Below are 12797 nucleotides of genomic sequence, written 5' to 3'. Positions count from 1 at the left end.
GTGCACATCCGCGGGGGCGGGGAAATAGGGGGCGGTTGTTTCAGTTTCAGCTGCGGTTCCCGACTCAGGTCTGTGGTCCGCAAGGTCGTGGGAAATGTCCCGAGGGTTGACGGCGACCGTCCCCAGAAAGGTCAGGAACCACCATGAAAACATCGTGGAGATTGTTTTTGTGAACGTGAAATTGCACGTAAGGAATAGTTCTTGATCTATTTTTCATGTTCGACACCTTTAATATTACCGTACATAATAAACCCTTAAGCGAAAAGCAATCGGTTTTGATTCCCGAAATAAGCAGCTTTCTATTACAGTAGAAACAATATGGCTCCTGTGGCACCGTGAACCGGGCGTGCCACCGGTTCCCACGACGTTCACGGTTCGACATCGCCCTCGACTCTCCCCCACGGCGTGCGAGCACCGCCGCCACGCGACGTCGCGAGCACGCGGGTCGGGGCGCGAGCCGTCTCCGAGTGGGGCCGCCACGCATATGGGCAGAGTACGAATCTCCGCAGCGATTTAGATCCGCATTACCAACTACTTTGAGGTGTTTAATTTAAAGGCCAATTACAAATTACGCATTTAATGAAATAACATTTTAAATTCCACGGTAATTCGGACAATGCCCTTGTCTGCCATCCTCTGGCTGGTGGGGGAGGAGGATGAGAGGAGGGGGTACACGGTGGGGGCGGGGGACGGTGGTGGGGTGGGGGTTGTGCGGGTGCCACCGGCGCCGTCTACACGAGCAGGTCCGCCCGGCAGTGCAGCGTGCGGTGATACACGGAGCCCACGAGGAGGTGGGCCCCGTGGCGCGCCGCCACGGAGGAGCCCTGCAGCGTCCCGTCCAAGCTGAGCAGGACCTGGGACACGCGCGGCTGCGGCGACGCGGCGTTCTCCACGCGGAGGACCTGGCAGAGGGACGGGGGCGAAGGCGTGTGGGGGGCGGCGTGGGACGCGAACCCCGGCTCCCCCACGCCGACCGCGAGCGGTGTCGCCAGTCGGTGGGCGCGGGTCAAGAGGTCGCTCGATGCTTCACTTGGGAAGTCCCCCCACCCCCCCGGCCATATTTGCTCCCGTCATCTTGCTCAATTCCAGAAACACGTTCTACTCGGCTTCATGCCGCGCTTCCTCCACCCACGTCGAGGTCTCGTGCTGCCAGACACGGAGCGCTTCGTCCCGTCGCCACACTCTCCGACCACCACACTGCAGGTCACAACAACTCGCCCACCCACTCGCCCACCCACTACGCCAGCCACGTACTACACCAGCCACCCACTCACCGCACCGCAGGGCACCGCACTTCCCTTTCTGCTTCTACCATCGCTTCCAACGTCTCTTTTTCCAAGCTCTCACAATAACCACGCTCAATTCAATTAACCTGTTCATAACGTCCACTGTGTGCTTTTTGTTGCTGGCCGTCCGCCCTTCTGAAGTGGTCACAAATATCACCGATTGACTGTAAACTATTTAAAACAAAAATAACTTTACAGGGTAAGGCCCACTGAGCTATATATATATCCTTTTCAGAAACGGCCTGGCCAAAAATGATAGCTCAACGAAGTAGCTTATCACGTCGACATTATAGCAGCCAAATACTCTTTGCGCATGTTCATTCTAAATGTGGAGGACCTGGAGAAAGATCGTCGCCACCATGGGGAGTGCATGCAATAAACAGCAAATCGAAGCCATGACCTCCTGCATACCCAACGAGGGAGTTGACGCCTCGCCACGGCGGCCCCGCGAAGGACACGGAGGCGGCACCGCGTCCTCCTCCCAGATCCCTTCCCGCAAGGAGTCCACAATGCCGCGGCACGGAGACCGGTCGGGTCACTGGGGGAAAGCGGTGGGGGGGGGGCTATTTATGGGTCACGAGGGGGGCTACCTCCATTCCGGGGGGGCTGCTGGGGTCCAAGCGGACGATCTTCCACGCGTTGGGGTGGCACGCGAGCCACACGTCGCCCGTCGCCGAGTCCACCGCCACGTTGTCCGGCATGGACGGCAGCGCCACGACCTGCGCCCAGAGACGGGAGGCTCGCGGTCAGGGTCAGGGCGCACGCTGAGGGTCAGGGTTCGTGGTGAGGGTCAGGGTGCACGCTGAGGGTCAGGGTTCGTGGCGAGGGTCAGGGCTCGCGGTCAGTGTCAGGGTGCACGCTGAGGGTCAGGGTTCGATGCGAGGGTCAGGGTGAGGGTGCACGCTGAGGGTCAGGGTTCGTGGTGAGGGTCAGGGCTCGCGGTTAGGGTCAGGGTCAGGGTGCGCGCTGAGGGTCAGGGTTCGTGGCGAGGGTCAGGGTGCACGGCGAGGGTCAGGGTTCGCGGTGGGCCCCACGTACCTGAAGTGGAACGAGGCCGGGCCCGGGGCTCCTGCCGAGCACGTGCAGCTCCGCTGCGGAGACATCCGCGACGTACACGTGTCTGTGGACGGCGACACACACGGTGACACACACGGCGACACACACGGCGGTACACACGGCGGTACACACGGCGACACACACGGCGGTACACACGGCGGTACACACGGCGGTACACACGGTGACACACACGGGGACACACACGGCGACACACACGGCGGTACACACGGCGACACACACGGCGGTACACACGGTGACACACAGGGCGGTACACACGGTGACACACACGGCGACACACACGGCGACACACACGGCGGTACACACGGCGACACACACGGTGACACACACGGCGACACACACGGCGGTACACACGGCGGTACACACGGTGACACACACGGTGGTACACACGGCGACACACACGGCGACACACACGGTGACACACACGGTGACACACACGGTGGCACACACGGTGACACACACGGTGACACACACGGTGACACACACGGTGACACACACGGTGACACACACGGTGACAGCAGACAAAGATCCCACGAATAGCATGAACAGACTCTTGTGGCAAGTTGCTGTTAGCGAGCGCCTAAGGAGGCTGGCAGAGCACACAAGGAGTTGGGTGGTCAACACCATGCCGGACCAGCCTCGTCTCCCCAACTTTCGAAAATGTAACTGGTCATAACCACACTGCCCATGGATGGGAACTCCTCCACTCTCTCCACAATGAACGATAACACAAAGGATAAAGTAAACAGAGTACTAAGTACACACACGCACGGCCGCTCCCATCGACCACCGCCACTCGCTGCGGCGGCCAGCGAGTGTCGGGGAGGGTTCAACGCGGGGGGGGGGCCGCACCTCCCGTCCGGCGACCCGGCGATGCCATTGGCCGAGCGGAACCCGGTGGCCACGACGGCGACAGTGCCGTTTGGTGCGCGGAAAACCACGTTGGTCCAGCGCAGGCCGAGCAGCACCTCCAGCGGCCAGAGCGCCACGGGCAGCGCGTGGTCATTGGTGGCGTAGAACGAGTCGGGCCCCACGGCCCACACGTCGTTGACGCTGCGCGCGGCACGGGGACGAGAATCGGGGCAAGAGGTCATCGCGGCCAGGGCCACCGATGCCACCGCACCTCCAACGCTCTTTCCCCTCCGCCAGATCCCGTAGCTGCCGCACAGTCGAGACACGCGGCGACCTCCAGTCTCCCATCGCCACCGTGCGCTCCGAGGCCTTCCCTTGCCCTTGGTCACGGGACTCGTGGAGGCCGCTCCGATGACCGTCTCGGCGATCGGCCCTCCTCCATCCCCAACGCCGCCCGCGGTCCCACCCAGCGGGGCCGTTTCACCCCTCCATCTCTACGACGCTCGCCTGCAACAGCGACTTGAATACTCTCTGGTTCTTGCGGTAAAGTCACTATTTTCTATCTACGCCACTTTACCGAAAGAACCAGAGAGGATGGATTCCTGCCGTCACGAAAGCTTCAAATCAAGACAGCGACTTGAGTATCCACAGGATGTGAACTTCCGCCCACATGCAAGTGAAAAGGTCGAGACCGTTGGGCTCCTGCCAAGCACGTGCAGCTCCGCTGCGGAGACATCCGCGACGTACACGTGTCTGTGGACGGTGACACAGGGGACTCACTGGGCTTTCACAGGGGACTCACTGGGCTTTCACAGGGGACTCACTGGGCTTTCACAGGGGACTCACTGGGCTTTCACAGGCCCTCACCTGCTCAGGAGGGGGTCCGTGACGGTGTGCTCGTGGACGAGCGAGCGCGACTCCGGCTCGTAGCGGTAGATCTTCACGCAGCTCCCAAAGGCGCCGCCCTCCATGGGGTGGTGGACGACGAAGAGACGCACCACCTCGTCGCCGCCTTGTCAGCCACGCCGGCCACGAGGGGACAGGAGACACGCGTGAGCGAGCGGCGACCTCACCACGGGTCGTCATCTTCTTCCAAACCACAGGTCCTGCGATTCCCTTTCTCCACGAGCGTCTGGCATCCTATCCTCCCACCACCTCAGCCTCCCTCAGGGGCCTCTACCACCTCGCGACGCCGAGAACCCAAGGGGATCGTGGCGATGCCGGCTTAGCGCATCTGACCCCCGAGCGAATCAACCCTCTCGTTATTCTGCTCGTGGTGCCTCACCGGGGGCTTGGCACCCTTTCTTGAGCACGGTCCTGCTAAGTTTTCGCAGCTACCGCCGCTGCCGCCGCGCGACCGGGGATGTCGCATCCCGGGCCCGGCGGGCACCACAGCGACCCTCCCCCCGACGCGGTCAAATACAGAGCGCCAAATGCCGAGCGCCCGCAGCAGTTGGGGGGCAGAGGGGCGGGGGGGCTCAGCCCCGGTCACCTGCGTGTGACACGTGCAGGCTGATGCCGTGGGGGTTGAGGGCGGACGCGTCGGGGTCGCCCACGACGATGAGGGGCGAGGGCCGCGGGGCACCCGCCGCCGTCACGTCCACCGTGAAGATGCCGCCCGGGCGGCCCTCGTTCAGGTCGGGCATGCCGGGGTAGCGCAGGCCCTGCGGCCCGCGGGGCGCGGGAGCAGCGCACGGGAGAGGAGGGCGCACTCACGTTTCCCCCCGAGATTTAAAACAGACGGCGAACACGGGAACGGAGTGGAGGTCAGCGAGAGAGAGAGTGAGGGGGTGGGGGGCGATCGAGGGGCAGGGCCACGCGAAGCGACACGCTGCTTTAAAACACGCGAGTCTCCTCCTGCGTGAGTGCGTGAGTGAGTGCGTGCGTGAGTGCGTGAGTACGTGTGTGAGTACGTGAGCGAGCGAGCGAGTGCGTGCGTGCGTGAGTGCGTGAGTGCGTGAGTGCGTGCCAAGCCACGGGCTCTAGGTGGCGCTGGAGGCTGCACATTATTTGCTGAGTTTTAAACGTCGGACAAAACCAAAACACTTCGAGACTTTGCAAACGTTTAAAGGGTTAAGCCGTCAACACAGTGGCCGGAGACTCACGGAGGAGATGAAGGCCATCCCGTTCGGGAGGAACTCAATGTCCTCCGATCCAAACCCTGCCAATGGAACAAAAAAAAAGAAGCACAGCAGGGACGCACGGAGTCCACGTGTACAGCTGAGTGTGTACAGGTAAGCACAGGTGTGTACGGGTGTGCAAGTACAGGTGAGCGTGTGCAGGTGAGTGTGTGCAGGTGAGTGTGTACAGGTGTGTACAGGTGAGCGTGTGCAGGTGAGTCTGTACAGGTGTGTACAGGTGAGTGTGTGTACAGGTGAGCCTGTGCAGGGTAGCGTGTACAGGTGAGCGTGTAGAGGTGAGTGTGTGCAGGGGTGTGCAGGTGAGTGTGTACAGGTGAGTGTGTGCAGGTGAGTGTGTACAGGTAAGTGTGTACAGGTGAGCGTGTGCAGGTGAGCGTGTGCAGGTGAGCGTGTAGAGGTGAGTGTGTGCAGGTGTGTGTGTAGAGGTGTGTACAGGTGAGTGTGTAGAGGTGAGTGTGTAGAGGTGTGTAGATGTGTGTACCCATGGGCCCATGGTCCAGGAGGCTGCAGGCGCTGAGGTCGGTCTCGCGGAGCTCCCGGAACACGCCCAGCTTGGAGCTGGAACGAGCGGCCACAATGCTATCAGTCACAATACCTGACTTTACAAATGGAGTTGAGCCGTCATGTTCACTGCCTAGAAGTGCACCACAAGGAAGCGTGGAGGGTGCCCGCTTGGAGTCGCGCGGAGCCCGGGGGAGGCGGCAGGGACACCCCGGGGAGGGGACGCCGAGATCGGCTCGCGGGCGCTTCTTACTTTTGCGAGAGCCGTGCCAGATGGCAAATGGCTTCGGGGTAACCTCCATACAGCAGGGGATTGATGTCGTAGCTGATGAGAGAAGGCACAGCAAGTCTGGGCACTCGTGGCGCTCACTCCGGTCTACAGCGACATCTAGGCCAGCGACGATCAGGACGTCTACACGAATCGATAGGGAGCAGGGGCAGTGACGATGATGGCGAGTTGTGTTGATGGAGGCGCTCCCCTTCACGCCAGGGCGTCTCAGAGCGCTTCACGTCTCATCATCGCAACGCAAGTGAAAGGGGCAACCCCAGTGGCAGCTGCCTCTGTGCGGCGCGATGGTTCCTGCTGCGTGAACTCCCCGTGGCAGACTCGGCACCTAGCCTGGCACGAGTGGGCAGGTATCGGCTCCAACCCCCATCCCCAAGGTTCGTCCGTAGGCTGACGTTTCAGGCAAAACCACTTTTTCAGAGCAAAGACAAAGGGACTGGCTTGTAGTTGGAGATGGCCACCTTACCAGTGAGGTCCTTCTGACAAAACTGTAAACGGTTCCAACAGAAGCCACAACATCCAGGGCCTCGTCAGCAGCAGTCGGCTTGGCTTGAACCACCGCTGCTGAAATCCCGACGTCATGGGCACGCGTCCTCCGTGTCAAGACACGGGTCCGAGCTCGCCACAGACCTCCTCGATGCTACAGCGCACACACTCCTCCACACGCTGTCACTGCCTCCACACTCCACCACACTCCTCCACACTCCACCACACTCCTCCACACTCCACCACACTCCACCACACTCCTCCACACTCCACCACACTCCTCCACACTCCTCCACACTCCACCACACTCCTCCACACTCCTCCACACACCTCCACACTCCACCACACTCCTCCACACTCCTCCACACTCCACCACACTCCTCCACACTCCTCCACACACCTCCACACTCCACCACACTCCTCCACACTCCTCCACACTCCACCACACTCCTCCACACTCCTCCACACTCCACCACACTCCTCCACACTCCTCCACACACCTCCACACTCCACCACACTCCTCCACACTCCTCCACACTCCACCACACTCCTCCACACTCCTCCACACTCCTCCACACTCCACCACACGCTGTCACTGCCTCCACACGACTCCACACTCCACCACACTCCTCCACACTCCTCCACACTCCACCACACTCCTCCACACTCCACCACACTCCTCCACACTCCACCACACTCCTCCACACTCCTCCACACTCCACCACACTCCTCCACACTCCACCACACGACTCCACACTCCACCACACTCCTCCACACTCCACCACACTCCTCCACACTCCTCCACACTCCACCACACGACTCCACACTCCACCACACTCCTCCACACTCCTCCACACTCCACCACACTCCTCCACACTCCACCACACGCTGTCACTGCCTCCACGGGCTCGCCGTGCTTGGCCCCCGCTTCGCCTGCGACGTTCGACCCCCCCAGCCTCAGCAGGCGCGCATCCTGCTGAGGCTGGGAGGGGGTGAGCGATCACCACACGCACACAGATGGCGGTGGCGGTGCTACAGGCTGCAGCTGCCGCTGCTGCGGAGTTGTGCCGGAAGCATGTTGCACTAGGAACAACAACCGCCGTCTGCCACGCGGTGGCGGTGACGTCACCACGGCGCTTGTGCCAGACTAGGTGCACCTTGGCACATTGTTGTACTACACCTCTGCACTCTCTGCACTCGCTCCACGCCTCCACCACCATAACCACCACCATCAGTTGGCCGACGGCGGTGGTGAAGACTGGCCAGGCCAGGCGCCCCCTCCCGCACGCATCGCCCCCACATCGAGCAGTGGAGTGCCGAGGCGCGCCGCGTGGCTGTGAAGAGGGCGGACGCCGCTACCTGAGGTCGTGAACTCGCGCGGCGACCACCGCCAGCGCCACCACGACCGCGACGCCTCCCCACATGGCCGCGCTGAGTTCTCCCCGAGAAGTCTCCACAAACCACGTGGGCGCTGTGGGTGGGGGCACGTGGGTGGCTCCAGTGGGTGGGGGTAGTGGGTGGGTGGGGGCACGTGGGTGGGTCCTGGTTCCGAGTGCCACTGATGACGAGGTTGGAGACGAGAGCACGTGGCGTTACCCACGCCGTCATCATCACCGCACTCGCCTCCGCTTCCTTCCTGATGCTCAAACCCCAAAGAGTTGCCGCAGTCAGACACTCGCACCCCTCCCCGAGGGGGGCAGGTGCAGGTCTCAACAGGCGCTGGTCTCTGGTCTCAACAGGTGTTGAGACCAACAGATGTTAGTCTCAACACCGGCCTCCCATCCGCCACCATCATTCCCATCTGGCTCCGGGCCTCCCCATCGTGGTGATGTCTGCCAAAGTCGAGTGCGGGTCAAAGTGCATCACAGCCCGATTGGGAGTAGCCACGGACAGTCGCGTGACACGGCGAGAGACGCCATCGCGCTCGTCAGCAACCCACTCCCCACTCCCCGCGGTCGCCCCGCGTGGGCCCGCAGCGCTCCTCCCTAACCCCACGAAGGGATAGAGACGCAGCCCTGCAAGTTCTCGCTCACGCTGCTGCTGGCAGAAGGGCCTCCACTCGAGGGCACTTGGTCTAATCTTCCACGCTGACCACACGAGTTGGAATAGACGGGCCGCGTACCCACCACACGAGACCTGCCGGTCGACTCAACCCATTTGCACTGCTCGGTGCGCAGAGGCAAATGTGGGGGGGGGGCGGTCGGGAATGTAGAATCCCGTCCCTATCGTTGCAACTGGAAGTTGGTATTGAACCGGTGTCCGATGTGCCGCCCATGACGGCAGCGTGGCAGCCACACGGGATGGAGCGGCACTGCTCAGCTCGCCGAATAAAACTCCACGACGGCCGTGGGATCAACCAACAAGAGCCGAGAAAACCGAGTTGAGGATTGGTGCGAAATCGAATTACGTCCACCGCTCCCAAGACATCGGCTGGCGGGGAACAGGCGGAACAGGCGGGACAGGCGGAACAGGCGGGACAGGCGGAACAGGCGGGACAGGCGGAACAGGCGGGACAGGCGGAACAGGCGGGACAGGCGGAACAGGCGGGACAGGCGGAACAGGCGGAACAGGCGGGACAGGCGGAACAGGCGGGACAGGCGGAACAGGCGGGACAGGCGGGCAGCCACCACCGGGTGGCGCTCTCATTGCGCCACAGCGGCGCGCGCGCGGTCGTGGTCCTCTGCGTCGTCCGCGGTGCCCACCCCCCCCCCGCTGACTCCACGGGGTGGCGCTGTGACCTTCGCAGCCGACGAGGGGCAGTCCCGGTAGAATCTTCGCCGCCGCGCCCTGGACATGGCTCGGTTGGGGATGGCCCTGTGAGCTGTGACGACCGACTAGCCAAGTCGGCGAGCGGCCACGAGGACGGGCCCTCCTGTCCGTGACCCGCTGCAGACTCCGGTGCCGCGAGGCCGAGCCGCCCTGCCAAGCTGCACCGAGCAAAACAACGTAGAATGCGCCGAATCCCACGGCGTCTCAGATCAAGCAGGGCTCAGCCAGGGTGGCGTTCGCACGCGTGACCACCGTGGACGCCTTGCGATGGCAGTGGCGTGAGCGACCCATTGCGGAGTTGCGCCTTCACCCACCTGCTGGATCTCCTCTCTGTTTCAAAGAACACATTTAACCTAAGGTCTTCGCTCATTTACAGCTTCACATTCCCTATTGCCGTACAAATACTGGAGGAAGGGCCTTTGCTATTGATGCCCCCAGGGTCTGGAATGCTATTGCCAATAAACTGCAACTTGAAGCACTACCTATGAGATCTTCACTCAAAACTGCTCTAGAGGAGTTGTACACCCCTAGCTGCCACTGCAATTTAGTGGCCTAAAATAAAATGTTTCGCTCCGGATGATCGCTGCAAAGTATGATTTGTGTTTTGATTTAGTGCGCTGATCTTAAAGGTGCATTGAAAAATGTTGATACTCCGACTGATGCTCCTACTGTTGTGGAGTGACTCATGCAGCCAGCTATGGCTGCAGAGTTTGGTGGTACATGTTGTTTAGGTCGTTTATTGTGAAAATTCGGTCACAGTTCCTATGACCTGCACTGTTTCATTGCTTTTATGGCTTTATTTTGGTGATTTTCGAAAAGTGTTTTGGTTTGGCCAAGTTTGTTTGTTGTAGTACAGAGTTAGACTGATGGCCTTAATCTAAGTTGTCTTGTGGTTGTTGTTTCACTTGCTTGACTTGGATATTTGCACAGGGTTGGTGTACAGTGATTTTGTCTGCAATATTTTGCTGTATTTTCTTGGATTTTCTGTTTGCACATAGTCACTATAAGATGTTTTCTTGTTCATGTTTTTGTTTTTTGTTTGTTGCGGTTGCACCCGATTCAAGAGCCGAATGGCTCACAGGGCTATACCTAATAAATTAACTTTTAACTTTTAACCTTATACGCGCCCAGGTGGCTCCGCCGTGGAGCGAGCGGGTCACAGTCGGAAGGGCGCGAGTTCAAGTCCTGGCTGGGGGCCCATCGGCACTCGGGGGTCGATCAAACGAGCACCACTTCGTGGGGAAGTCAACAGTGACTGTCCATTGGAGAGACTCGCTCCTGCCGTAGGAATGTGGAATATCCACGACTGGCTCAGAGTTGTAAGCGGGAGATGAGATGAAATCCGCCAATGACTCAATGCTCATGAGATTGCGTTGGCTTTGACCAGGAGCGCACGTCCACGTGACTCTTCGGAACGGGCGGCGTGGCTTTCCCGGCGAGGGGATGCCCTCACTGACCTCCAGTACACCGATCCTGGGTCACCCCCCCCCCCCCCTGTGGCGCAGGGGAAGGCGTCACACAAACACAGCAAAGCGCCGCCACTGCTCAACTCGACGTTCCCGCTGAGCGCTCAAAGCGAACTCGCCCGAGATGTTTGTTCTATCGGGGCGTACCCAGAATGAGTCATCTACATTTACGTGTGTGTGTGTGCGCGTCTTTGTGTGCATGTGGGTGTGCTGGCCACCCACCCCCTCTTGTGCCGTGCCGGCCGTCATAGGCGCTCGCTAACAGCACTTGCTCCTTCAGTCTGTCAAGGCTACACGGGGGATCTTTGATCTTTGTTGTGTGTGTGTAAGATGGAGCGGTGGCGCAATGCTTAGCGCTGTTTGTCGCGAGTTCAGCAACAGACGAACTGGTTCTCTCCCATCGGCCAACTCGGCCTGGTGCGGCGTGGAAACACCAACTTTGAGGAAACAAAGGCGGCCGGGCGTGATGTTCTCAACAGGTGCTCGCTAACAACCCTTGCAGACAATGTCTCCTTCACGTGAGTGCCTCGCCACATACAAACTATCAAGTGTCCCCTGCACACCCCATCGGCGCCACGGCCTCCTTCTGGGAGTGAATCATTCAGCAGAATGTCTTCAACACAAGTGAACCCCTGGTTGGGTTTCGACATTCAGTGCCTCGCCAACAGCGTCAGGCTCGCTCGAATCAATACCGGTGAACTGGCAACTGTGTATCGGCAAGGGCCCTCTCTTCAAGGCGTGGCTCGTATGGTCGTTGTGGAAGATATTAAACAAATCATGAACCTGTCCCCGTGGTTCAGCTATCTCGCGTGTGGTTACCTCGCGGCCGCAGCCCCACTGTGCACACACTCACAAAGTTGCGCAAGCACCACGCGGTTGTGCAAATACCTCCGATTCAACATCCAAACACACAGAGACATTCACCCGCAGCCCTCCCTGCAAGGACCTCGAGATTCGTGGCGCGGCAAGTGACGCGGTCACCGAGACGACAACGGCGGCAGAACGTGAAGTTGCACGACCACCTCCTCGTGTTTCTTCCCGGCCTGAGTGGGCGTTGGCGAACAGCACTTGGCCCAAAGACCTCTGATCGGCTGTTGAAGGTTGCGGCGTTACTGACGAGATGCTTCTACCGGGCAGGCTGGGTGCAGTTCTTTGGTAAAGTTGAACGGATTGCTGCGAAGCAGCAAAGCAATCGGTCCACTGCTGGATGAGGGCCCTTCCAAGGCCACGCGAGCCGTGACGCTGATGATGACGAGGATTCTGCGTTGTGCATTTTACAGTTTGCGTCGAACCAGAACCCATGTCTAACAGAGGCAGTGGCCCGTGTCTGTCAATATCTGGCAGATCAGCAGCATTGGTTTAAGCGAGCCTGACTCTGATGATGAGACGGCGAAACCAAGCACCGGTCCAGAGGTCGCTTCTAATAAACCGATGCTGTTGGTAAGATGCACCCCCGGAAGGCCGTGTGGCATATGGGATGTGTTACATAATCGTTTTCATTTTATTTTTTATGTCGAGGGACAGCTGTAAGAGGCGAATTTTCCGCTAAACTCTCCTGTAGCTGGGTGCGATGGGTGGTCGCTAACAGCGCCTGGCACGCCCGTCTGTTCCGGGGGTCTCTGTGTGCGTGATCGTGAGCCCGTTTCTACATCGACACAAATCCACAATGAGCGTCTCGTGAATGATTCACAGCGCCAGGAGGCAGGAGCCAGGGGCAATAACCGTCACCGCGATGGCAGAATCCGTGGAGTGCCACGTGGAGTGCAGGAGCAGGCGACAGCCGTGGAGTGTGGAGTGCCACGTGGAGATGGCGGCGACGATGAGGGAGGTTTCTGATTGAGCTGCCCTCCTTAACGCCGGGGTCGTCTCCGAGCGCGTCACATCGCATCTCATCTAAAACACATTTGAAAGGGCACCCCAGTGCCAGCTATCCCTG

The 12797-nt window shown here is 60.1% G+C and overlaps 1 protein-coding gene across 1 annotated transcript; it reads right to left on the bottom strand.

Annotated features, from left to right (window-relative positions):
* Positions 1 to 209: 209 nt before the first annotated feature.
* LOC144724749 (serum paraoxonase/arylesterase 2-like) lies at positions 210 to 8137 on the bottom strand. The gene is made up of 9 exons (XM_078604136.1): positions 7986 to 8137; positions 5835 to 5911; positions 5318 to 5373; positions 4705 to 4876; positions 4080 to 4224; positions 3213 to 3413; positions 2325 to 2406; positions 1877 to 2005; positions 210 to 902 (listed from the first exon to the last, which is right to left on the bottom strand). Exons 1-9 carry the CDS (start codon positions 8048 to 8050, stop codon positions 732 to 734), a joined length of 1098 nt encoding a protein of 365 aa, XP_078460262.1. The 5' UTR covers positions 8051 to 8137; the 3' UTR covers positions 210 to 731.
* Positions 8138 to 12797: the final 4660 nt, after the last annotated feature.

Source organism: Lampetra planeri, chromosome 21 (genome assembly GCF_965212315.1).
Source record: "Lampetra planeri chromosome 21, kcLamPlan1.2.h2, whole genome shotgun sequence".
Taxonomy (NCBI): Eukaryota; Metazoa; Chordata; class Hyperoartia; order Petromyzontiformes; family Petromyzontidae; genus Lampetra; species Lampetra planeri.
The sequence above is the reverse complement of the archived record's forward strand: the minus strand, read 5'-3'. Positions and strand labels throughout refer to the sequence as shown.